This window comes from Nothobranchius furzeri, chromosome 13 (genome assembly GCF_043380555.1).
Source record: "Nothobranchius furzeri strain GRZ-AD chromosome 13, NfurGRZ-RIMD1, whole genome shotgun sequence".
Lineage (NCBI taxonomy): Eukaryota > Metazoa > Chordata > Actinopteri > Cyprinodontiformes > Nothobranchiidae > Nothobranchius > Nothobranchius furzeri.
This window is the reverse complement of record NC_091753.1, coordinates 19,466,585-19,493,151: the sequence shown is the minus strand read 5'-3', so window position 1 is coordinate 19,493,151 and position 26,567 is coordinate 19,466,585. Positions and strand designations below refer to the sequence as shown.

General features: G+C 41.2%; 1 protein-coding gene across 1 annotated transcript in view; it reads left to right on the top strand.

Moving 5' to 3' along the window:
- The window catches only part of LOC107380779 (endothelin-converting enzyme-like 1), an 86,620-nt gene extending 67,226 nt beyond the window's left edge, over nucleotides 1–19,394 (top strand). The window contains exons 12-17 of the mRNA XM_015952127.3: nucleotides 7,120–7,187; nucleotides 8,263–8,387; nucleotides 15,043–15,108; nucleotides 15,428–15,523; nucleotides 18,988–19,064; nucleotides 19,162–19,394. Coding sequence (XP_015807613.3) covers nucleotides 7,120–7,187; nucleotides 8,263–8,387; nucleotides 15,043–15,108; nucleotides 15,428–15,523; nucleotides 18,988–19,064; nucleotides 19,162–19,261 — 532 coding nt within the window. The 3' untranslated portion in view covers nucleotides 19,262–19,394. The remainder of the gene's footprint in view (nucleotides 1–7,119; nucleotides 7,188–8,262; nucleotides 8,388–15,042; nucleotides 15,109–15,427; nucleotides 15,524–18,987; nucleotides 19,065–19,161) is intronic.
- The last annotated feature ends 7,173 nt before the right edge of the window (nucleotides 19,395–26,567 follow it).

The following is a 26,567-nucleotide window of genomic DNA, read 5'->3' as shown; positions in this document are numbered from 1 at the left end:
CGCGAGCCCCCTCTTTGGGGTCCCCAAGCCTCCCACCCCGACCACACCAGTCCAACACCTGGATCCAAAACTAGTGATTAATGTATTCATGAACTGCCCTCCAACTCAGAGTTTTATATGTGGCCCCTTATATTTCAGTACTCCTGATCTAAATGGTTTAAGACTAGAAAAGTGTTCAACTTCATCCAAAGACTTTTCCAACTGTTTTTTTTTACTTTGTTCATCAAGTAATCACCTATATATCACCTTACAAAATCGTTAAAGCCGTTTTAATAACCCAGACTTGATATTTAATTAAGAAACTAATTTTCTCTCATTACTGATGTGGAATTAAACCAATCACCTACTGAGAAGGGAGAGAAGTCGATCCTGAAGCTTTTCTGCAGCACTGGTTTGGTGAACAGCTAGTTTCCCCACCTTTCTGTTAATCATCTGTAACAACGTGTGCTGCTTTTATTGAGCATCACTGAAACAACCACACAGTTCAAGTGGCTGCACCACCGGTATTCATGCAGCTCAATAATCTCGTGGATACAAATATGAGTTCATTAGACCCAGCAGCTTGTGTGTTCAGCATCAGCCAACACTTCTAGGTTTCATTAGAGGTGTATCACCACTACTTCCACCACTTGCAGCCATGCATGCTAATCAATTTAATCACTTATTATGGTAAATTGTACGTATGCACATCCCCTTTAAGTTATTACTGCAGTAACCCTAACCTCCCACAAACTGTTTGTAACACACACACACACACACACACACACACACACACACACACACACACACACACACTCCTCCACTCTTGTCGACTATAATGAAGCTTCAAACAGCCTGTTGGTTTAGCCAGGGAGCCAGCCCAGTGTGAGGCAGCTTATCGACTAGCTGTCAGAAAGTCATTTTCAGGCGTAGCCATGTGAATAGCCTTAAGTCTGCTCTCTAGAGCTGCATGTGCAACAAAGACGCCAGTTCAGCTCAGCAAAGGGGACACAGGGAGGAGAAGGGACCTGCTGGAAGGGACACAGGACACCTGCGGGCATGGTGATGGGTGATTTTCCTGATGTTCTTTTTTAAATGGGCCACTTGGGAAACTAAGATTTTTGTTTTAGTTGCATATGTAGAGTCCCCGTGCAGATCTGTACCTTGCTTTTGAGAGGGATGTTTTAAAATGAATCAATGTACACAGTAAAAACGTGGAATTACACTGATTTTTATTCAATATCAGTCTGAACCACATGGATCGACACAAGGTCTCGAGTGCAGCTTAGGTTTCGTCCAGATTGGCTAAGCAGAATTTAAACAAGGGCAAAGGGGCAACAGAAAGAAAGCCAAGAATCTGACTGAGATGAGACCCATCAAATCAGTCAAAAGGCAAATGTTTAGAGTTGAGGGTCTGTGGAGACGCTAAGCCTGAAAACTTAGCTGAACCTTTACAGGCTAGAACACACAGCTGTGAAAAAGGTATTTACCCCTGAATAGATTCTTCTGGTTTTCTTTTTACTCTTGAAAACGTTTTAGATCAGCAAACACATTTCTACATGAGACAAAGATAATTGAGTTAATACAGTTCGGAAAATGATTAATTATTCATTCAGAGAACAAATCCACTGTATCCAAACAAGCCTGGTGCTGTGTGAAGAAATGATCTCCCCTTAAACCAGATAACGGGTCGTATCATATCACTCTTTGAGGCAACAGCTGGATCAGTATGTGTGGTTTCAGGTAGTAAGTTGCTCACTTCCCTGTGGGATTATAAGGTTAAAGCTGCAATGGCAAATTTGGAAAACAAATCAGCTTAAAATGTTTTTAACATTTCAACAACATTCTAACATAGTATAGATTTAATGTATTGTAGTGGCTATTTGTCCATAACACTTAAAGGGACATTATGGAAGTTTGACAGCCAAAACATGTATAGAAATAATAAATGTCTTCTTCATACATTCTCCTGCAATGCCCTGGTCCTGTAGAATGAGCCCTGGCATTTTTACTGTGATTGCCTGTTTTTCTGTAAAATCACAGAAAAAGAGAGCTGCTTGGGTCGAGCAGGCTGCTTCATGCGCGTTCACGCTCGGGCATAGCCCGTAGCATTTGCTATCCGTAGCTTTAGCAGCAGAGAGGGAGGCAGTGCCAACTCAGCGACTTTGTCGCTGTTCCTAACGCCTAGTGATGAACCTAGCTACATTTATGAGGACCCTTAGCCGCTTTCTTCTAGATATTTCCTGCAAATTAGCAACAAAATAGCCATTTTCACTCCGAACCGTTCTTTGAACGTTGTTTTAGCTGTCATCAAGGATATAAATATTACAGATGCCAAAAACATCAGTGGTGGTCTAGCTCATCTAGATAGACGTCACACTCTTGTGCAGCAGACCCATGTTCGATTCTGGGTGTGAACATAGTTCAATTAGAGTTTATTTTTTACATTAATGGTATTTTTTTTTTACAGTAAGATGCCCAAATTTTTATTTGAGACTCGCCGAACGGCATTGAGTTCACAGATAAAAAACATGTGGGTTCAACTTTCATTTTGGAACAATTTTTCAAGCAAGGGAAGGGAATGATCTGAGCATGCAGGAGGACTGACCCATCATAAACCTTTGTCGGCTGTGCTGAAGAGAAAGGTGCAGAACCAAATTATTTAATTAATTAGCTGCGCGTTCTCCTGTCCTCTGTCCTCCGGGCCACACACACACACACGGGACTGTCTCAGCTGTTATTTTCGTTAAGGAGTGTGCATGTACAGCATGCGTGCCTCGTGCACGAGCCTACTATTGAAGCTGCCATTACGCTTTTGGCCTGAGGGGGCAATTGCGAGCACAAAAATTCAAAACTCTGTAAAGTCCCTTTAAACAAAAAAATAATCAAATACTTTCATATGGCCACTGGGCTACGTCAAGGATTAGGCTTTACGCACAAGTAAAAAAGGTTTCAAATAAAGCAATGTCCATGCCAAAATTGGGTTTGTGGTGGTTTATTCACTTAAGCAGCAAGAGCACAGATTTTTGCGTCCTCACTGTCTCCGTGTGGTGAAAAACCATGTTCCCTCGCAGCCCTGGCTGCTCCACCCACCTTGACCTATTTATACCAATAATCACCCACACCTGACCAATAAACTAATTAGCCAAAATAATAAATAAAAAGCAAAATGCAAAACAAACAAATTACCTTATTAAAATTAATTAATTAATTAATTCCTGAATTAATTAATTCCAAATTAATTATTGAATGTGGAGTACCTCAAGGATCAGTATTGGGACCAAAATTGTTTATAATGTATATAAATGATATTTGTAAAGTATCGAAGATCCTAAAGTTTGTAATTTTTGCAGATGATACCAATATACTTTGTTCAAGTGGGGAATTTCAACAGGTTGTGGAGGTGATCACACAGGAGTTAAAGATATTAAAGACGTGGTTTGATAGAAACAAATTGTCCTTAAATTTAAATAAAACAAAATGTATGTTATTCAGAAACCATAAGAAAGATATTAACATAGAAATTTGTGTTGATAATGTATATCTAGAAAGGGTTAATACCATAAAATTTCTTGGTGTGATCATTGATCATAAGGCCTGTTGGAAATCACACATCACTTATGTGAGGGGAAAGTTAGCACGGGGCATTGCTGTCTTGGGGAAAGTAAAACATTTTCTGGATAGGAAAACATTATATATGTTATATTGTGCATTCATATTACTATACATGAGTTATTGTGTAGAAGTTTGGGGAAACACATATAAAAGTAATATTCAGACCATAATCATAATGCAGAAAAGGGCTATTAGACTAATAAATCAGGAGGGGTATAGGGCTCACACAAACGCACTCTTTATTAAGACGCAAGCTTAAAAATTCCAGGACCTGGTCAAGTTTAAAACAGTGCAAATAATATATAAGGTAAGGAAAGGGATGCTCCCAATTGAAATAAGTAAATGGATCTTAGAAAGAGAAGGGAGGTATAATTTTAGAGGGAAGTGGAATTTAAAAGTACAAAGAGTATATGAACAACATTGAAAAGGATGTCTATTTCAATAGCGGGCGTTAAATTCTGGAATGAGTTAACAGAAGAAATAAAGGACAGTAGTAATGTAAACCAGTTTAAAATAAAACTCAAAAAAGAAATGTTAAATAAGTATAAGAATGAAGAAAATGCAATTAACCCAGGACGGCATGTAAACTGATGTTTAATCTATTCTACAAATTAGAAAATCTAAATATAGTTCTAGTTGAACATGAGAATTTTATTTATTTATTTATTTATTTTGTGGGGTTTTTTTGTTTTTTTTTGAAGGCATTGTAACTGTTTTGTTGTTTAAATTTTGATGATGAGGATGTAAACCTGAGGGGGTAGGGCTAAATAAGTTTACACTTCTCCCTACTCCTTTTCAAACAATTGAGTGGAATGATTTTATGAAATGTTGGTGAATGTATATGTTTGAAATAAAGTGAACTGAACTGAACTGAACCTTTAGCGTAAAATAAAGAAAATAAACTAGGCTATAACTTAAAGGGACTTTACGGAGTTTTGAATTTTTGTGCTTGCGATTGCCCCCTCAGGCCAAAAGCGTAACGGCAGCTTCAATAGTAGGCTTGTGCACGAGGCACGCATGCTGCCCGGAGGACAGGAGAATGTGCAGCTAATTAATTAAATAATTTGGTTCTGTACATTTCTCTTCAGCACAGCCGACAAAGGTTTATGATGGGTCAGTCCTCCTGCATGCTCAGATCATTCCCTTCCCTTGCTTGAAAAATTGTTCCAAAATGAAAGTTGAACCCACATCTTTTTTATCTGTGAATTCAATGCCGTTCGTCGAGTCTCAAATAAAAATGTGGGCATCTTACTGTAAAAAAATATACCATTAATGTAAAAAAGAAAATCTAAACAAATTATGTTGACATACAAAATTAAACCCGAGTCTTCTGCACGGGAGTCCAACGTCTTACTAGGTGAGCTAAAGCACCAGTGATGATCTTTGTATCTGTAACATTTATATCCTTGATGACAGCTGAAACAACGTTCAAAGAACGGTTCGGAGTGAAAATGGCTATTTTGTTGCTAATTTGCAGGAAATATCTAGAAGAAAGTTCAACAGAAAGTAGCTAAGGGTCCTCAGAAATGTAGCTAGCTTTGTCACTAGGCGTTAGGAACAGCGACAAAGACTAAAGCTACGGATAGCAAATGCTACGGGCTATGCCTGAGCGTGAACGCGCATGTAGCAGCCTGCTCGACCCGAGCAACTCTTTTTTTCTGTGATTTGCACTTACGGGGAAGCTAAGGGGAGCCCGGCTCCCCTGAGAGAGTAACAGGCTCCCCTAGAAGGGGGATCTTGTTTCTACCTATATTACATTACTTATATGGACTCTCAGGATAGTGGTGCTTGTTTTGAGCGGAGAGGACACAGAGCACTGATTGTTGATGCACTCCAGGAAGCTGCGTCCTGCACACAGCCACAGTAACTTTATCAAAGTGGTGACACCAAAAAAATATATAATTAACACACGATCGTTCATGTTTGGTCATATTTTCTGGTACTTTCTGTCTTTTATTCGTGCCTGACGTGCTCCGTCGCAGTAGAGCTAATCACTCCTGCTCTGGTGACTTCACCTCACTGGTGCTGTGGCGCATTCCGCTGTTTTCAGTCAGTAGATCCCTTTGATCTGCTTAGTTCCAAAGTAACTCATGGGATGAAAAAGATGGAAGTAGGAAAAACCAAGAGGAGATGAAGGAAGATAAGAGAAAGACAGGACAGGACAGGAAAATGGTCAAATAAAAAACAAGAAAATGAAACAAAGGGCTTGAAAAGGAAAATGGTGGTAGATTTATAACAGTACTCATTAATGCTAAGCAATAATTTATAAGTGTGGGAAATTTATATATTTGACAATTCAGGGCCTCATTCATCAAATGTTTGTAGAAATAATCCTACATTCCTTCCTGTGAACGGAAACTAGAATGTTCGTACAAAATCCTGATTAATGAAACATGCGGTGGCCTCTTGTACACACGTTGCTTCACAATCGTCCGATGATAAATCCCACCTGTGCGTACGCAGGTGCTCGTGTCCATTCTCAGTCATTTACATACAAGAATGCCTTCATTTAACCTTATTTAGTCATAATTTGAGGATGAAGAACATGCGTGGATTACTGAGTCCTTCGGTGTTGCGGTTCCCCCGTTCTACCACTATATGCTGTTCCTACTCGTGATCTGAGGTTTTCTATATTCAGGAACATTTCCACTCAAATAATGAATACTACACAATGCATACATTTGTTCCTATGCATAAAATACGCACAGATCTGTGCATAAGTACAGTTGATACATGAGGGCCCTGATCACCTTCAAAACTCAGTTCCAGACCCAGGGCCGTTTCAGGGCATTTTGGGGGCCAAGGCAGAATAGACCCACCCCACTGTGCTCCCCCGGAAGCTTCTGGTCACCCTGATCAGACTACCACCATTCCTGACTGTAGCTATGATGTTTCAGTGTTGGTTTTTCTCCAGATAGAATGAGAAGCACACCTTCCAGAAAGTTCTGCTTTTGTCTCTTTTCTTTGTTTGCTCTTCTACCACATTGCCGACTGGAATTACAAACACCGATTCAGACGAAGTTTTGAAATCAGAGAACATTTCTCCAAGCAAAGCGACCAAACGTTGGCAAGAATCTCCGACTAGGGGTTTCAATATGCTGCAAGCACTTATTTCAGTGGGGGGAAATCCTGAAGCAGAGGTTCACCTGCACTGGTCTGACCCATCACAGATGCACTCCAAGTCATCATTAATGGTCATCTGGTAGAAACTTCAGGCTCTCCGCTGATGTGACATTTTTCTGAGTGAAGCCAAGGGCATGCATCAAGAGAGACAACAGCTAATTAATATGCTCACTCACCATCAGGTGGTCAGGGGTGTGGATTGTAATCAAAACGACAGATGGCCTTTAGATTTTTCTGTCACCATTTTAAAAAACTGCTCAGAGATGGCCCCTGAATGTCAGTTACATCCACATTAGCTAGCTTTGACCACTAAACTCAACTGCTCATTAATGAACTTTCAATAATGTTTGCTGCTGTAAAATTGTGTTTCATTTGTGTTCTCTATTTCCATTCTGCATTCAGGTCCCTGAACTACGGAGGAATAGGCGCCATCATTGGACACGAACTAACGCATGGATATGATGACTGGGGTAAGAACGACTGCATCTCCATCCATAATCCATCACACAGAAATCTGCAGTTTGTAGACGTTTTAGGTTCTACCTCCAATACATTTACAAATAATTATTGAATCAAAGGGGATATTTTGGGCAAATGGAATGCAAACGTTATTTTGTGCCACAAACTATAACTTTGGTTTCCAATCAGAAGTGCTGCCCCATAAGATTTTACTTCAATAGGGAGCCTAAGTCACTTCCGCATCACGGGTTCCCGGAAGAACGAAAAAATGAATGCGAGTCAGCGAGGCTAAAAACGTTATTTTCTAATCCGCTTTGCCTTACACACTGGTTCACACATATGTTGTACTGCAATTTAAATGAAAAGTAATGATGGGGGTTTTGACCATGCCAGTCATGTACTTTGAGATTTATCAGCTTGTAAAAGTTCATAATTAGCATGACTACACACCAGAAATCAGCACGTCGTAAATGTGACGTCACCACATAATCTCCTCTCCCCCAGCATAGCTGCTACTTACCAAATGACCAGATTTATGGTGGTTCTTTCCTCCTGTGGGAAGTTTGCTGAACTTACAGCCATTTTCCCTCAGTTTTCTCCGTGTCTGGTTCGATGACGTCACTTTCGTGGAGAGAATTTGTAGTTCTGGACTTATTTTCACACAAAACCAAAAGCATTCCCCCCTGTTCATGGTACCAAAATGTGTCTTTAAAATTCACATATGTCATATGTTAAATCCATGGCACAAAACAAGCGGAATTAGAAAATGGCATTTTTAGCCCGATTAACTTGCATTCATTTTTTCGTTCTTCCGGGGACCCGTGGTGCAGAACTGACTTCGGATCCCTACAGACAGCTACAGTCCAATTAAAATCTACAGGAAAAACGTACACCCAGTAAAAAAAGATTTGTCCAGAACATAACTGGCTCGTGTATCTAACAAAAAAAAAGAAAAGGTGGTATGCTAAGCAGCTCTTCAGACTGTGGAGCAAAGTTATAGATTGTGCTGTCTTCGTGCTAACATTCACCATTCCCCTGCCCTTTCGCCCCCCCATATCTTAGTGATGCAATGGTTCATGTCCCTAGGGGGCCAGTACGACCGCCACGGCAACCTTAAACAATGGTGGACTGAGGATTCCTACAGAAAGTTCCAGAAGAAGGCTGAATGCATCGTCAAGCTCTACGACAACTTTACCGTGTATAATCAGAGGGTGGGCTTTCATGCACACAGTGCACATCATTAGCTGAACACTGCATTTCTACAACAACACAAGCAACAGCTACAAAATAAACATTTAGTATACCTAATTTTATTTTTGTACGTATAGTCAAATTCAATTCAAATTCAAAAATACTTTATTAATCCCAGAGGGAAATTAGAGTTTCAGTACACACAATTCTGAGATCAGGCATACATACATAGACACATGACAAGAATTGGTGACTGTGGTCATTCGCAGCCCAAGTCGCGCTACCGTTATAGATCGAGAGGGTTTATATGAGGATAGAGTCAGGGGGAGGGAAAAAAAAGGCACTTCAGAGTTACCCTTAACAGAGAGGGTAGCTTTGCTATGCAAAACACACCTCAGACAGATGTGCAAACAGACTTCAGACATTACACAACATAAGTGTCCTCTAGGTGGGGAGGTAGGGTTGGGACTCTCCTCACTTCAGTGCCTGCAGCCGCATGGAGCAGCGCTCATCACCTCCGTTTGGACAGGGGAGGGAGATAATGGGTTAGAGAGCACATTGACTCCTAGATACGGTTCCACGGTCTTCACCAGTCACAGTCCTGCCCAGGCTGGGATAGGGAGAAAGAATTTCCATAGCGACAGCAGCATTCCACATTTCTTCTGAGGGGAGTTTACACTTCAGTCTCAAAGGCTCCAAGGGCACCAGATTCAGATAAGAACTGTTTGGGGACAGACAGAGATAATTTCCTCTCTGCCTTAGTGTTCTGTTGGTCTTCAACCCCTCTAGATCCAATAATGGCGTAATTAATCTATCCCAATCCGTGCTGATTTGTCAACTCGCTCCTTGATGGAATCCATCTTCTGTGCCAGAGCCTGAATCTCAGCCAGAGTTCCAAGCTTATGACTCATCTCAACAATTATATGAGTTTGTGCGTTCACAGCATGATGCATTCCATTTGATTTGATTTGGGATGTTCCTATCACTTTTTTTTCCCATAAGTCCATCTCATTTACTTTTGAGTATCTGCCAATTCCAAGTCCCGAACAGTAATACTTTAAAAAAGGGAGAATATATCCAAGCTGTTCTTTATGATTTTTATTCGCCGTCGTCTTCCTCCGCTTATCTGGGTCCGGGTCGTGGGCCAGCATCCCAACTAGGGAGCTCCAGACCGTCCTCTCCCAAGGCACGTCTACCAGCTCCTCCGGCAGGACCCCAAGGCGCTCCCGGACCAGATTGGAGATGTAACCTCTCAAAGTGTCCTGGGTCGACCCTGGGGCCTCCTACCGGCAGGACATGCCCGAAACACCTCCCTAGGGAGGCGTCCAGGAGCACCGGACCCTTCATGTTCCTCCTGCGGGTGGTGGGTCCACAGTTGGATGAGCCCATGTATCTGATTCGGGCTGAGTCCGGCCGGGCCCCATGGGCGAAAGCCCGGCCACCAGGCGCTCGCTCACGGGCCCCAACCCCAGGCCTGGCTCCAGGGTGGGACCCCAGTAACCCTCCGGGCCGGGTACTCCGACTCTTTGAATTTACATCCATGATAGATCCTCTGAACCGTTCTTTGTCTCGTCCTTCACCTAAGACCAATTTGTCATGGGAGACCCTAACAGGGGCACAAAGTACCCCAGACAACATAGCTCCTAGGATCATTAGGGCACTCAAACTCCTCCACCACGATAAGGTGACGGTTCAAGGAGGAGTATGCTTTTTATTATTTGTGTAATTCTTTATTTTTTATTTATGTAATTTTCTTAGTTTATCTGCAAAGAAAATTTACTCATTCACTGATGAGAAACATGTTAAAGGTTGAATATGGAACACAGACTCTCTGGCGACATCTAGTGTTTAGGGGTGGTAGCTGCAATAACAGGAAACATTTTCCAGCCATTGGAGTGTTGGTTCACCACTGACACGTGAATTGACCAGCCAGCACCATGTCCAGAGGAAAACCATACAGGGTAAGGACTCATTCCTACTAATAAGTTTATTTTAGAACAATATTTGCCGTTAGAACATCTTCTGGGCTCAGAATCAGCTGCTTGACTTGTCAAGTCCGCCATTTTACACAGTCGCCTTGACGAGTGGACTTTTTAGCACAACGATTCCCTCTAGTGGCTGGTAGTTGAAAACATAAACCCAATGTCGTGCCCGACAAAATTAAAATTTGATTATTTATTTTTTTAAATATAGCTTTTAAAAGGAAAAACTGCACATTCATTCTGCACCCCTCTAAATGGCCCGTGGAGATATATATTTTTTAATATAGCTTTTTAAAAAAATTTCCATATTCCACCTTTAATATTACAAAAACATTTAAAAGTTGCCTCATTGCTCTTAAATCAAATTGTTTATTTAATACGCTGCTATATTGAGCAATGCATGTTCTCGTGACGGCACAGGCACGCCACAGCCAGCAGGCTAACTTTTCTCAGCACAAGAGGCTCCAGGAGACTTTAAAACTCATCGTTTGCAACCACAGATCAGTCCTCCAATGCGATAATAGATTATCTTGACTTTGACATTTTTGCTGTCAATGGAGAGTTTCTATTTTTTTTTTTTTACATGTATCTTTCATTGTCTTTGGGTTTTCGTCCTCGTGGCTGCAGTGAACTGAGCTGAGTGTTGAGCAGGGTCTAAGGAGGCAGATTACAACTAAAAGGACACAGGTGATTCCACCCAATTCCCAATCCTTAGGAAATCATATGTTTTAGCCTGATTTCTGATCACGTGATCGGATTGGTGCATCCCTAGATATGATTTCGGAAAATTATTTTCCTGCTTTGATAAATTGATGTTCTAGTTGTTGAAAATTTCAGCTTCATGTTCTTAGGCCTGGTTCACGTGGCTGGATAACTGTGCTCATTTTGACCTGATCCTTCCTTTCCTACAGTCTGAACAATACGCCAGATTACCGTAACTGCTCTAAAAACAATTTTACCAGATGCTCCTGCCATTTGAGGTGTGTTAAGTGTGCTCTGGTCAGGTCAGACGGATATCACAACTACCATCATTAAACACGTTGGATTGTCTCTGTCCCTTTTTCTGGATAAACAAGCATGCTGTTTGTTAATTCTGACATTAGGTCAATCAGAGAGAAACGTGACGGATGCTCCTCCTCCTCCGACACGTTTGTTTACTCTGAAGTCACGTTTAAGCTTGCCAAGTTTTGCTCAATTTCTCATCTGACTTGGGAATGCTTGGGTGAGAAATCGGTTTGTGTGGGGCACTGCCTTGTGGCCAGACACCACACATTGTAGGACCCAAACCACTAAATACATGTTTCCCTTTCACTCTATTCACTCGGTACAACAGTCATGGGACATATGTTATGTGGCCTGGCTGAAGACACATCTAATCACACCTGTAAGGCAAATGAGCGTGACGCTGGGGGCTTGTAGGTGGAGGGTGGGGCCAGCACCCACCGGCATTTCTCAGTTATTACGCTCTTCACCTCGCTGGTAACACGCGAGTACAAAAAACTATTGTTAGCTATGCTACTAAAAAATGAGCTTAACTGCTCGCTGGTGTTGATTCTGCTGCCATCTGGTCAGCGTTCGCCCACCGAGCGCTACCTTTTCATGGCTCTTTTAGCTTTCTTCCACCGTGTTCTTTTGCCTGTGCCGCTCTGCTCTGTGTCTCGCCGCGAGTACCGTGTTGGACTCCGCTAGGTGAAAGTCTGCTTCGCGTCCCTGTCCTCAGGGTTGTGGTTTTTTTTTCTCCAAAAAGAAGTACCTCCACGAGGCCTGTCCTGTCTGCATGTGGGTTCTTCATGCCTACAGAGTGCTCTCGGATCCGAAGGTGTTCTGTCGTCAGCTCCATTGCTCTCCGAGTTGGCTCCTGTGGCTTTGCACATTTCCGATGTGGGCGGTCTTGTGATCGAGTTCCCCATTGCTAGCTGAGCAGATCACATGAAGGTGACAGACAGGCTGACCGAGTCCGACCTGGAGACTTCCCAGCTCTCTCTTCCAGAGGAGGATGAGGAGGGCGTGCTGGACGTAAACTGTCACGACCTGCTGAGGACTAGGAAACTCTCTTTTCGGTGGATTGTGTTGCTGTTACCGCTGCCTCAATTCCCGAACTTTGGGAGGACATTTCTTTTCTTCCGCTTTGCCGACGAGCGGTGAAGAACCTCGAAGTCGACTGGCCGGCTCCTCTCGCCCAAATGAGGTCCCATTTTATTAGGGTTTTTTTTTTTGCTCTTGGTCGGCTAGAGTGCACTTTTTTTAGGGGTTTCCCTTTAACTTTGACTTTTGAAGGGAATTCACAAGCTGAGGCCTGTTTTTAGACTTTTTGCTCCTTCTGTGGACCTCAGTTTGGTTCTAGAGGCCCTCTGTGGTCCTCCATTTGAGCCAGTTGAGTCGTTCAACATGAAGTTCCTGTCTTATAAGAGAGCACTGCTCTTAGCCCTGGCATCGGCTAAGCGGGTGGGCAATCTTCAAGCTCTTTTGGTTCACTCTTCCTGTCTGCAATTTTCAACAGACGGGTCTAGGGTTGCTCTGCATCCAAATGCTGCATTTGTGACCATAAGGTCATCCCGCTGACCTATGGTTCTATGACCGTAGAGCTTTTGGCTTTTCAATCATCGTCCTTTTGCCTCCAAAGATCAGAGGAGGTTGTATCGTCTGTGCCTGGTTCGCAGATGTGTGGACTCGAGTCACAAGACTTGGACTTGAGTCAGACTCGAGTCATTATTTTAATGACTTCTGACTTGACTTGATAAAATCTACATAGACTTACGACTTGACTCGGACTTGAAAGCCAGTGACTTGCGACTTGAATCGACTTGCATCTGTAGACTTGATGATGACTTGAGCATATTTGATATTTTAGCACAAAAGTGACCCGACATGGACAAAAAATCGTGAATCATTCTTGGTTCTGGGGTCTTGTGCTGCTAAATGCAGCAGCACTTTGTTTATAATCAGTTTCAGTTTAACTCTCTGCTTGTTTGAGCAAATAAATGAAGCTTTAAGAAGCTTTATTTCTGGAATTTATTTATTATCATTGTCATTAAATTGAAGTTAGACAGATGACTTGATTATGACTTGAAATTTCAAAGTAAAGGGCTTGGACTTGACTTGGACTTCCAGATCATTGACTTTGGACTCGACTTGGACTTGGTTGTCTTTGACTTGGACTTGACTCGAGACTTGACTGGAAAGACCTGTGACTTACTTGTGACTTGCAAAGCAGTGACTTGGTCACACCGCTGCCGGTTCGTACTCTACAGGCTTATGTGGACTCGGATTTTCCACCTATCAGACCAGCTGTTTGTGTGTGCTGTTTTTTGAATAAGCACCAATTTTTCCCACCTTCCAAAAATAATCTTGATCTATACAACTAACCTATCCTACCAGTAGACTGTTAAACTGTTACTACCAGAAACTAAAAGTTATACTATCTCAGTTTCCTCTTGTTTACATTTGAGCTTTCTGCATTTATATTCCTTATTCATGCAGAACTCTGAAGAACTGCACCACTGAGTTTATGGACACCAGTATAATAAATGGTCTAGTAATGTTTTATTAGCCTTACAACCCAATAAAGACTGAAGAGTACTTATCTGTCTCCAGTTTTTATTGTGAGTGGGAAATGAAGGAAGATACTGACATCATTAATTTTGCAACAAATTAGATGAAGGAATCAGTAAAAGTATTATTCTGACAAATTGTTACTCATGAAGAAGTTACCAAAATGTCTTGAAAAAAATGGGAAGGCTCTCAATTTCTTTGCTTAAGTCACTGAGCTATTTCACTGAGATACCATTTTTTATTTGTTATTTTTAAATATAATTGGTCACGCTGAGTTTTATACACAGGCTAGCGTAAAAGTCTTCTACTCCTTTTTCCTGCATTAGCCGCAGAGAGAAAATAGACAGGGAAACTCAAATTAAAAACATCAGTCTGATCTACGTCACACTGAAAATTAACATTCATGGACTCGCCCATCTTGGCTCGTGACAGAGAAGGCTGTTGTTGGTTTAACGTCCAGGAAACAGCAGAGAATGTCTCGGCTAGCAGAAGCTAACCGTTAGCATTAGTGTGGCAGACCTTCCGGTTTGAGTTATTTGTGGAGATAAAACATCAGAGTTGCAAGTCAGTGATAGAGTTGTGTTGCAGTTATCCAATCAGAGGAGAGGTATTCAAATATCAGGAAATAAGAAATCATCTTCTGCGCTCTTCTCCTTTGGCCAATTTCTAATTCCCACTCAGGAGCATGAGAACTTTTTTCCCACAGAGTTTGACTCACAAGGCAATCATTTATTCTAGAGACCACTATTGACAAAATGAGTGAACTTGATCTTTAAATTCCGAAAATGCTCAGGAAATTGCAAGATAATCTTTCTCTCAAAATGGAGAAATCGTGAGCATCTGGAACTCGTCTCGGTTCTCAGTTGGTGTGAGAAATGTGAGTCAATTTCAGGGGGGAGGGTGGCAAGTACATGACAATAAATTATAAACAAACTGAAACTTTGTTTGGAGACTTTGTTACTGAACTGCAACAAGAAAAAAATGGCTGAATGCACCTATTGAATCCCCATTTGTTCAGTCAAGCCCACTTTCCAGGCTCAGCTGAGTTAGCATTCCCTGAGCACGTAAGGATGGTCTAAAGTTATAAAAAGCTGGTTTAACTTAGTAAAACTCAGAAATTTTAAACCTTGTGTCTGTGCAGGTGAATGGCCGTCTGACGCTGGGGGAGAACATTGCAGACATGGGCGGACTGAAGTTATCCTACTATGTAAGTAAAAACCGACACCGTTCAAATTCTCTATGTGGCTTTAAAAAATAGATTTTACAATGAGTGGACATGTCTTACTGCCAGTTTTACATGAAAGTCATTTTACTGAAATCATTTATTTCCTTGAACAGCCAAATATAATGAATACTGCATTTTTCTAACGAAGGTCTCTGGATTTCCTTTAGTCGATCACAACATGATAATAAATAAGATCTGGTTGTTATATTCAGACTTAAATCTTAACTAGCGGGGTTAGGGGTTATATTTTGTTTTGTATGTGGCCCATTCACTCAGTCCACATCCTTCTTTTTCTTTGCAGGCATATCAGAAATGGGTGAGGGAACATGGTCCAGAGAGACCCCTGCCTGGCCTAAAATATACTCATGAACAGTTGCTCTTCATTGCCTTTGCACAGGTACAGAAGTCTCTTAATACAATCTTTCTGTATATTTACATAATAAATCATTTTAGCTGCCTCTTTCAAATGGAGCTGGATCAGTAGGAGCATGCAGGAGCTGTGAGGTTACCTAACAGGCACATTAACTATTGGAGGAGTCGAGTGTTGATGACAGAACCACAGGACCACCCCCGATTCTTCTAAATATTACAAGTCACCATTGAAACTCAATTGTTTCATTGATATTCATAGCTTAACGTAACAGTGGCAACATCTAGAAGCACTTTAAAATGCAACGTTGAATGTTGAAGACCATTTTTAACAACTCTTGCCCTGGGGAAGTGTCATAAACATCAGCAATATGTTCTTAGATCCATCTAAAATGTCATGAATATAAAGCTCCAGGCAATTCAACCACCTCAACCAAATTGTATGCGGCGCTCGAACCTGCACAGCAGGCTAGCAGACATGCTTTTTATGCATAATGACTTACTTATAGTCTTACTTCTTGAAAAATATGAGAAAAAGATCCAGATATAAGCCAAATATGTTAGAGTATATTAGGTTTAGCAAATATTTAAGTTAAATGTTTGATCCTATCTCTGAAGTATTTGTGTTTGTTATAAGTACACTTATGTACTCCTAGTGTGTGTGTGTGTGTGTGTGTGTGTGTGTGTGTGTGTGTGTGTGTGTGTGTGTGTGCGTGCGTGCGTGCATGCGTGTGTGTGTGTGTGTGTGTGTGTGTGTGTGTGTGTGTGTGTGTGTGTGCGTGCGTGCGTGCGTGTGTGTGTGTGTAACAATGGCTTATTAAGTTTGGTTGTGGTTGTTGGTCTTTGGATAAGTACACTTGAATATTTGACGACTGAAATTCTAAAAACTTGAGTTTTTTTATCTTTGTTTTTAAAAAGACTTCAGAAAGAAACTGTAAATTCTTTGGTCAGTTCTGGAAAGTTTTGGGAATCCTTTGGTTGAGGGTAAGAAAAGTGTGACTGCAGTCAGGACAGATGTTCTTGAATGCATTAGGGTGTGGTGTTTATAGACTGGTAGCAAAAACCTTGTTTCATGTGCTGTCCGATCACCTTGGTGATAATACAGGTGTAAATTATAGCCAACAGTCCCATTTATGCAAACAACTTCTACAATATCTTCCTCTTTACTCTGATCCTTGTCTGTAGTCCAAGTTTAACCTGGAAGTCTCACAGAACCTTTTCCTGCAACCATGACCTGTGAATATGAGGAATAAATAGCATTCAAATGGTGTATCTCAATTTATATTTATATATATATATATATATATGTATATATATATATATATATATATATATATATATATATATACACATATATATATACATATATCTGAAGTATTTGTATATACATATATAAAAACAACAAAATCAACCACAGACCGCTTCTCAGTTCCTCCGCTTTCTGGATGATGTTTTGGTCACTTTTGAATGCTGGTGGTGCTTTAACTCTAGTGGTAGCATGAGACCGAGTCTACAACCCACACAAGTGGCTCAGGTAGCGCAGCTCATCCAGCATGACTCATCAATGCGAGCTGTGGCAAGACTGTTTGCTGTCTGTCAGCGTAGTGTCCAGAGCATGGAGGCTCCACCAGGAGACGTGGAGGAGGTCGTAGGAGGGCAACAACCCAGCAGGAGAACCGCCACCTCTGCCTTTGTGCAAGGATTAACAGGAGGAGCACTGCCAGTGCCCTGCAAAATGACCTCCGGCGGGTCACAAATGTGCATGTGTCTGTTCAAACAGTGAGAAACAAACTCCATGAGGGTGGAATGAGGGCCTGATGTCCACAGGTGGGAGTTGTGCTTACAGCCCAACAACATGCAGGGTGTTTGGCATTTGCCAGAGAACACCAAGATTGGCAAATTCACCCCTGGCTCCCTGTGCTCTCCACAGGTGAAAGCAGGTTCACACTGAGCACATGTGACAGTGGTGACCGAGTCTGGAGATGCTGTGGAGAACGTTCTGCTGTCTGCAACATCCTCCAGCATGACCAGTTTAGCAGTGAGTCAGTAATGGTGTGGGGTGGCATTTCTCTGGGGGACCACACAGCCCTCCATGTGCTCCCCAGAGGTAGCCTGACTGCCATCAGATACCAAGATGAGATTCTCAGACTTCTTGTGAGACCATAAGCTGGTGCAGTTGGCCCTGGGTTCCTCCTCATGTGTGTCAATGCTAGACCTCATGTGGCTGGAGTGTGTCAGCACTTCCTGCAAGATGAAGGCATCGACGCTGTGGACTGGCCCGTCCATTTCCCACACCTGAATCCACCTGAGCACATCTGGGACATCATTTCTGGCTCCATCCACCACAGACGGTCCAGGAGTTGGTGGATGCTTTAGTCCAGATCTGGGGAAAGATCTGCCACCGCATCAGGAGCATGCCCAGGTGTTGTAGGTCATACAGGCATGTGGAGGCCACACATTCTGACTTGTGTTGGATCAGCTTGTTGTATGTTTTTACACTTTAATGTTGAGTGTGACTCCAAGTCCAGACCTCCATGGGTTGGTACATTTGATTTCCATTGATATTTTTGTGTGATTTTGTTGCCAGCACATTCAACTATGTAAAAAAACAAATTATTTAATAAGAATATTTCATGCATTCAGATCTAGGATGTCTTATTTTGTGAGCAGTGGATTTACACATACACAACCTTTCCAGGGTGCAGTCATGTGGAAATAACTTTAATACAGCTGCAGTAAACATTATTCAACATATAATGGATTTATGGCCCTAATGAGAGGTTTTTGCACATGAGTAAGTCTCTTGTTTTCAGTAAAAGTAAACATTATACAGGTTTTATTTATTGTTAAGTTTGCAGTATGCAGGCTGGAACCCTTTTAGCACTGACGTGACCCGAGAATCCACTGTTTCTGCACCGCAGTTCAACAATTCCACTCGTGTCCAGGTGGTGGCACTGTTAAAAGAGAGGACATGTAACCAGAACATACAACTCAAAAGTAAAGTTTTAGAAGCGGCTTCATTTGAACATGTTTTTGAGATCCAATGTGATCCTGATTTCCCAAATGGAAAGTGTTTGTGTTCGGGCTTTTTTATGTTGCAAACTCGAATAGAGAAAGTAGGGCTGCTGTTTATCGAGGTGAAAATAAAATTTATGAAAAGTCAGACAAATCGGAGCTTACTTACATCGCAGTCTCCGCCCTAAAACGTGGGGTATCACAGACCTGCTTACCAGGGCTGTTTTCTCCCCGCGTAACCCGTGTCTAACCGGGGAAATGCAGAGGAGGGAAACTAGCTTGAACCTTGAAAAGGTTCCTGCGGTGGAAACAAACCCTTTGAAGCCATCTAGACACTTCAGACGGGTGAACATCCCAGTGTTTCCCTTAAAACTGTTCACAAAGGCTCTGGGTGGACTAGTGGCAAAAGCAGCATCCAGGGTATTTAAACATCCACGATGGTCCTACGCTGACTTTTGAACCGATTTTGTCTTTCAGAACTGGTGTATGAAGAGAAGATCCCAGTCCATCTATTTGCAGCTGCTAACTGACAAGCATGCTCCAGAGCACTACAGGTACTCTCTCTGTTTACGCAGAAGATGGCCACTTTGTTGACGTTTTCTTCAGCAGTCTCCACGCAACAGGCTGAATTCCTGGTCTATCTCTTTGCAGGGTGATTGGCAGCGTCTCCCAGTTTGACGAGTTCTCCCGTGTTTTCCACTGTCCCAAAGGTTCTCCAATGAATCCGACGGACAAGTGCTCCGTCTGGTGACCTCCTTCTCTGGCCTGAAGACTCTTGATAATTTTCAGCTTGCCTCTCCTAACATGCATACTCACCAGAGCCACCAAGACAGCCCAGAGTGTATTAACACAGTTTCCATACACCCAAACATTATTATTGGTCCTAGAGGACATTGATAGTGCGTCAGCGTCTCAGTCTACACGGATCTAACAAAGCATGGGTCCCATGACCATAACCTGTGTGTTTATATGATTATAAATATTTTTCTAAGTTTAATCTTATTTTGAAATCATCTATTTTTCTATCTAGCAGATATATTATACTTAATCTGAACGATTCATAAGACTTTTGTTTGTTTTTTAAATTAAAGATCCATGTTTTTTTCTGCCCTCAACAGGAAGGAAAACAAAGCATCCTTCAAATGAAATGTAAAAATGTTGTTTCAAACTAGGGTGGACCCGCGGCTGCCTTGTTTCTGCTCAACTTTGGTGTTCTCCCTCTTTGGTGTTGGGAGTGTGATTTGTGTTGCAGCACTGCGCTCTAGTGGCTGCAGAGAGCAACGCAACGGCCGGCGTTCAACCTGTCTTGACTGTTGTGATGTTTGCCTGCACTGGTGTCTCATTACTATGAGTGTTTGTACGGTTCATAAGGACTTGTTGGAGTTGAAACGGTAGACTCGGGTGTTTCTCAGGATTTGTAGCAACGTGCAGCACCACACTGAGAACTGCTGACGTCCGACCACAAGGCAAACGGGGAGAATCTAAACAGTCGGACATGAAACCAATAAGTCCTTTTTCCCATGAAACTACACAAATGTATTTGGAAGTTCTTGGGCTGGAACGTGACTGAAGAACGTGTTCTGGTCCGTCCCTGAAACCCGGTGCATTAATCATACATCTGTGAACGGTGACATTTTTGCATAAATAATTTTGTGGAGAAGTCGGTGACATGTTGTAGTTGTTGAAGCGAGTGCATGTCTCCACCCTTAAGAGTGTTCAGTTCTGATGGAGAACATCACACCCATACCTCACTGTACAGCTGCTAGTTTACATGTGGCTGCTATGGTTTCCTCTCTGTGAGTCACTGTTTAACGTTTTAATAAATACAACAGATCTCTGTGTTGTGTCTCTGTGTGTGTGTCTGTGTGTGTGTGTGGTGAAAGCCCACCTCTTATACTGGGGTTTGAATATAAATGTGCATCCAGCACCAACAAGCTGTGCAAACCCTTGGGCTGTTGTGCACAGTGTGGTTCCCAGTGAAGGCTGGCAGGCCAACAATCACTCAGCCAAATCTAAAAAAAAGTCTTTTTGGCTTTAATCTAAATGTCCATCAAACACATAAAGTCTTTTTGCCACTACTACATATATAAATACTGTAATGCTGAGAGTTTAATTTTTGGAATGCACCGCATATCGGCGTCAACATCGGTATCAGCTAGTGTTAGTCATTTCAGTACTGGTTCGATGAGTAAAACTTTGCTGATAATAACCGAAGATGGTTATGCGGTAAATCTTTAGTCCTGTGACTGTGATTGTAATCATCTCAGAGCATGAATGTGTGTGAAATTATTACATGAATAATTATTATCTCCATATCGGCCCAGATCTTCATCTCTGTGCATCTCTAGCAGGTACACGTGTCTGGCCAGTGTCCTACAATGTGCTTTGGAGGCTTTCCGTGTGGACTTTCATTTACACTGACAGTGGTTGGTGTGCTTCAACAGGATATCTGCTCCCACAAGAGCACCCACTGATTCGAAACGTTTAAAATATACCTGTAACCATGGACGTAATTTTGGGGGGGACGGGGGGACATGCCCCCCCCCCCCCACACACACACACACACACACACACACTTTTTCCAAAGTCAAGTTTTGACCCCTGAACTTTTTACCATCCAAAAACAATATTACGCTATATTAAATTGACACTGGTTGAGCTCTAGGACCAAGCGGAAAACAACCGTTTGTGTTGAAACCTGTTTCCCATTAGAGCGTACTGTAAAGATAGGCTCAGGCTTTAAGCCTGATTCATGCTTCTCCGTCTGCGTCAGTGCGGAGACACGCAACGCCCTTGCGGGTCTGCTGGAGAGCTCCGCAAGGATGGATGGAGTCAAGCTCTCTTTTCTAAACATCCGTCCGTCGAGACGGACAAAGCAAGCTTGTGATTGGTCAGGACGCCGCTGTCGTCTACACCGCCACCATTGCGCCGTCAAAAACATAAAGAGAGCCGAGAATAACGGCAGACACGGAGCAGCTTGAAGAATACCTCGCGAAAAAAACTCTAAAAACATGAAAGTTTAATTCCCCGTGACTGGAGGAGTAGTTTAGTTTGCGATCAAAAAGATGCAGGAGTCGTGTGCTGTAAGCAGACTCCGGGGTAGCATGTTGATATGTGACGTTACTATTGTCTAACACAATTTTTCTGAAAAATAACCAACACAGTGTGACCAACACAGAAGGAAGACACTGAGTGGAAAGCAGTGTTGTGACCACAGGTAAAAGTCTGTTGAATGTCAGCAAAAACAAGCCCTGAAGTCCTATGAATGTGTGATAACAGACATACACGTTACTCGAAATTTGTTGTGGCCTTATATGGTGCTTGTAAGTGTTGTTTTTGTCTTTTAAGGGACAGTGAAAATGATATTAAAAAATCAAAATGTTAATTATTGTGCATTTAATGGAGGGATAAGGAACCCTAGTCCTGGAGAGCTGCTATCCAGCATGTTTTAGAGGCTAACCAGCATCAACACACCTGATAATAATCAGCAGGTGATTAACATGCTTCTGTAGAGCCTCATGAGCTGCTGAACATGTGAAGCAAATGTGTTGAAGCAAGGAAACCTCTAAAGTGTGCTAGATAGTGGCTCTCCAGGACCAGGGTTCCCTACCCCTGCTTTTATGTGTGAGTGAGTGGATGAATGACCTTAGAGCAGCAGTTCACAGCATCTTTCCCACAAGCACCCTCTTGTTTGGGTCCAACATGAGCCAAGCACCTTACAAACACAGTCCTTACGCACACTCACACATCAAAGTGAATAATTATACATTTTATATATCCAGAAGGGGTTGTAACTCTAATACACCGTGTTGATTGTACAATTGTTTGTGTCTTGAGCAATTTATAAATTTAATTTAGAAAAATATCATCTTTAGAACCTCACAACTTCATCACAGACAAAAAAAAAGTGAGTGGACCCCCTGCAGTCTTGTGGGGAACCCATTAGGGTGTCAGTAGGGATGCGAATCTTAGAGCAACTAACGATTTGACTTGATTCGATTCCGATTCTTGGGGTGCCAATTCAATTCAGAATCGATTCTCGATTCTCAATTTAAATCAATTCACAATCAGTATTAACAAAGAGTGTCAGCTCCAGGAAGAACTACTTAGTTGTACAAGTTAGTTAAAGCTATGGGACACTTTATTTGACTTTAGACTGGTCGTGCTCCAAAAATGCAAATTTACAATGTAAAATAAAGTGATTCTAAAACTGTAAACAGAAGCAATCTTTTGACCAAACGGCAACATTTATTTTTGCTTACCTTGTAAAATATAACAAATCTGTAGTTACCTAACAGTAGCTTTGAAAGTAATACGGTCAAATACTTTTTAAGTATGTGTATAAACAAGTTACATGAGTAATCCTGAGTACTCATTTATCAACTTAGAAAATAAATATGAGAATATCTCAAATTTCTGAGTGTGGAAAAAATTACATTCAAGTGCCCTCTTATCAGCAGATTCAAACATAAATCATCTCAATTTATGGGACCACAAAAGTAAACGGAGTACTGACTCTCCTAACAAAGATCAAAAAAGTGCATCTCAAACCTGTAACATGCCAAATATTTGAGTTCTTGGAATCGATTCTGAACCTTTGTGAATCGATTCTGAATCTTTATAAATAAGAATCCCGATTCAGACTTGAATCGATTTTTTTCAGCACCTCTAGGTGTCAGGTACTCAAGGTTGGGAAACATTGCTATATATGGTTTAATGAAAATTGAAGCTATTTATCATTTGCCCCTCTAATCATTTATTTGGTAGTACCTATGTAAAAAAAGATCCATTCCATCAATATGTGACATGAGAAGAGCTAAACATGTGTACTAATACTAATGTTGTAAATTTTAACTGATCATTTGTAGTAAAGATTAACAGTGATGGCATGAAATTGATTAAAAAATATATTTTAATTAAGTGCCATGTAACAAAGGTAATGTGATTGCATTTCTTTGTCCTTGTTAAGATTCAACGTGGAAATTGTTCAACATGGTTTCACACGCTCTGCCTTGGAATGACTGCCTCCCAGCAAAAAGACACCTTGGTATTGTAACATGTGCAACCAGCAGCATGTAAAGAACCTGTAGGTGTTTGGTTGGAAATGTGAACATGGAGTTTATGTGCTGTCTGGTCCAGTACAACTGCACGGTGGCACAGTTGTTAGCACTGTTGCCTCGCAGCACGAAGGTTGCAGGTTCGAAACTCGGCTGCGGCCTTTCTGCGGGGAGTTGCGTGTTCTCCCCATGCATGCGTGGGTTTCCTGCGGGTACTCCGGTTTCCCCCACGGATCACAACATGCCCTATAGGTTATCACTTGTAAGGTATGGTAATAGTAAAGCACAATATAACATATATAATGTTTTCCTATCCAGAAAATGTTTTACTTTCCCCAAGACAGCAATGCCCCGTGCTAACTTTCCCCTCACATAAGTGATGTGTGATTTCCAACAGGCCTTATGATCAATGATCACACCAAGACATTTTATGGTATCAACCCTTTCTAGATGTGCATTATCAACACAAATTTCAATGTTAATGTTTTACTTATAGTTTCCGAATGACATAAATTTTGTTTTATTTAAATTTAAGGACAATTTGTTTCTATCAAACCACGTCTTTAATATCTTTAACTCCTGTGTGATCACCTCCACAACCTGTTGAAATTCCCCACTTGAACAAAGTATATTGGTATCATCTGCAAAAATTACAAACTTTAGTATCTTCGATACTTTACAAATATCATTTATATACATTATAAACATTTTTGGTCCCAATACTGATCCTTGAGGTACTCCACATTCAGTATCCATCAATTTAGATTTAAACTCATTTATTTGTTCATATTGCTGTCAATTCATCACATAGCTTTTTATCCAATCCAATACCACACCCCTAAACCCATATTTCTCCAGTTTGATTATTAGAATGTTGTGGTCAACAGTATCAAATGCTTTTTTTAGATCTAGAAAAACTCCAAGTGCATACTTCTTGTTATCCATACATTCAGTTATTACTTCCATTAAATCCATCAATGTCAAAACTGTTGATCTGTTATTTCTAAACCCATACTGGCAATTTGCCAACAGATCATGTTTATCCACAAAGTTATCAAGTCTTTTTAGAAATAGTTTTTCCAGTATCTTAGAAAACTGGCAGAGTACCGACACTGGTCTATAATTTGTAAAACAATGCTTTTCACCTGATTTATAAATGGGGATAATTTTTGCTACTTTCATTTTTTGTGGAAAACCCCTTCCTGGAAAGACAAATTAAAAATATATTGTAGTGGTTTTACAATACCACCAATTACTCTCTTTACTGTTACCATATCAATACATCCCTACTAACACAGGTCCGTTGCAACAATGTAGTCGCAACGTATTTTCTGACACCTTGTGATGTTGCAGGAACGTCGCATGTTACGTAGTAGCGACTTCCAAAGTGAAATTCAGCTACGACGTTGTCAGAACGTCACATAGGACGTTGCTGGAACGTTGTCGCGACATATCCACAACTTTACTGCAATGTTGTGACAACATCGCTATTATAACGTTGTGACAACATACCAATTAAATGTTTGTAGCACGTTGCAGAGACGTTTTCAGGTTAACCTTTTTTTTCACCTTTATTCATTATTTACCACAGGAAATTATATTGCAAAACTAATGGCAGATTAACAGCAAAAACAACCAGAATGGAAGAACAAATGTATAAAAACCAAGTAATATAGTAAAAAGTAATATAGTAAAAAAACAAGTAAAAAACAAGCAATATAGGACAGCTGTGTCTTGATTTCATTTAAAAGCTCTACTGCATATGTTTAGTATGCATATGTTTTCGTTTCGGAACCACTGGAGGAGATAATGCAAAGGATTCTCCAGAGAATCAAGAAAATTATGGACAACCCTGAGCATTCTCTTCACAAGACTTGAGGATCCTTCCTGCCAACAGCCATTGTAACATACAACAACTCTTTGATGACTTGATTATTATTATTATTATTCTGAGCTACTACAGCAATCAATTTCCCTCTGCGATTAATAAAGTGTTTTTGAATTGAATTGAATAGCAGGATCAGATGTAATTTCACAGGATGGACAATAAACTGACTTTTCAGCTTTTTATTACATAAAGATTTGACATTTGCATACACAATTTAAACAAAACATTTTTATAGCGCCTCTCAAAATAAAAATCACAAGGCGCTTAAAAAATGATCAAAAATATATATATATAAATAGAAAAATCTAAAATTGTGAACAAAACTGAGAAAAATAAAACAGAAAGGGTATGGAGCAGATGTCAAAATTAACAACTTAGAAAAATTAAAATACAAAAAAACGTGTTACTGGATTACAATAACCACTGTAGGATGAATAACATGTGTGTAGTGTTATATTTTAAGAATTTGGTGACACTTTAATCAAGAGCTGTTTCTGGTTAGTCAATTTTCAGACGGTCCCTGAGCGCGCGGCAGGTTCGTGGTCTCATAGAGCACAATTTAGCTCGTCGGGGGCTGAGGACGGTGTTTTTTGAAAGAAACGAGGTTGTAGCTTGTTCACTGCCTTGCGACGATACCAAAGAGGCATGTTATGTTTCTAAATACCCCTGTGTTCAGGAGGTATTGAGCCGCAAATGTCGAATCTGTGAATATCTTGCTAACTTTACTGAAATCAATAAAGCAGTGATTATTTCGGTACTCACGTTTTATTTAAAAGACCATCTTTCATTTTCTTTCCCTCATTTGTTCTCTCTTCCGTGTTTTGTAAGATTTTCTTTTGTTGACCAAATCAAGGAGAAGGTTTGGGAAAGGGAACGCTGGCTTTGTCCTTTTCTCTGTGTCTGACTTTTATGTTGCTGATGAAAACATTCAGGTTTTAGCGGACATGGCTGCCAAACGCGCCAGTGCCTCTCAGCACACGTCCCTGACTGTCTGCGTGTGTGTTCCATCATGGTGTGTTCACATTTTATCACTCCACGCGCCGCTGCCGCTCCGAACCCCCGCACACATGAATGGGTTTGAACCATAGACTGTAAATACTGGACAATTCGAT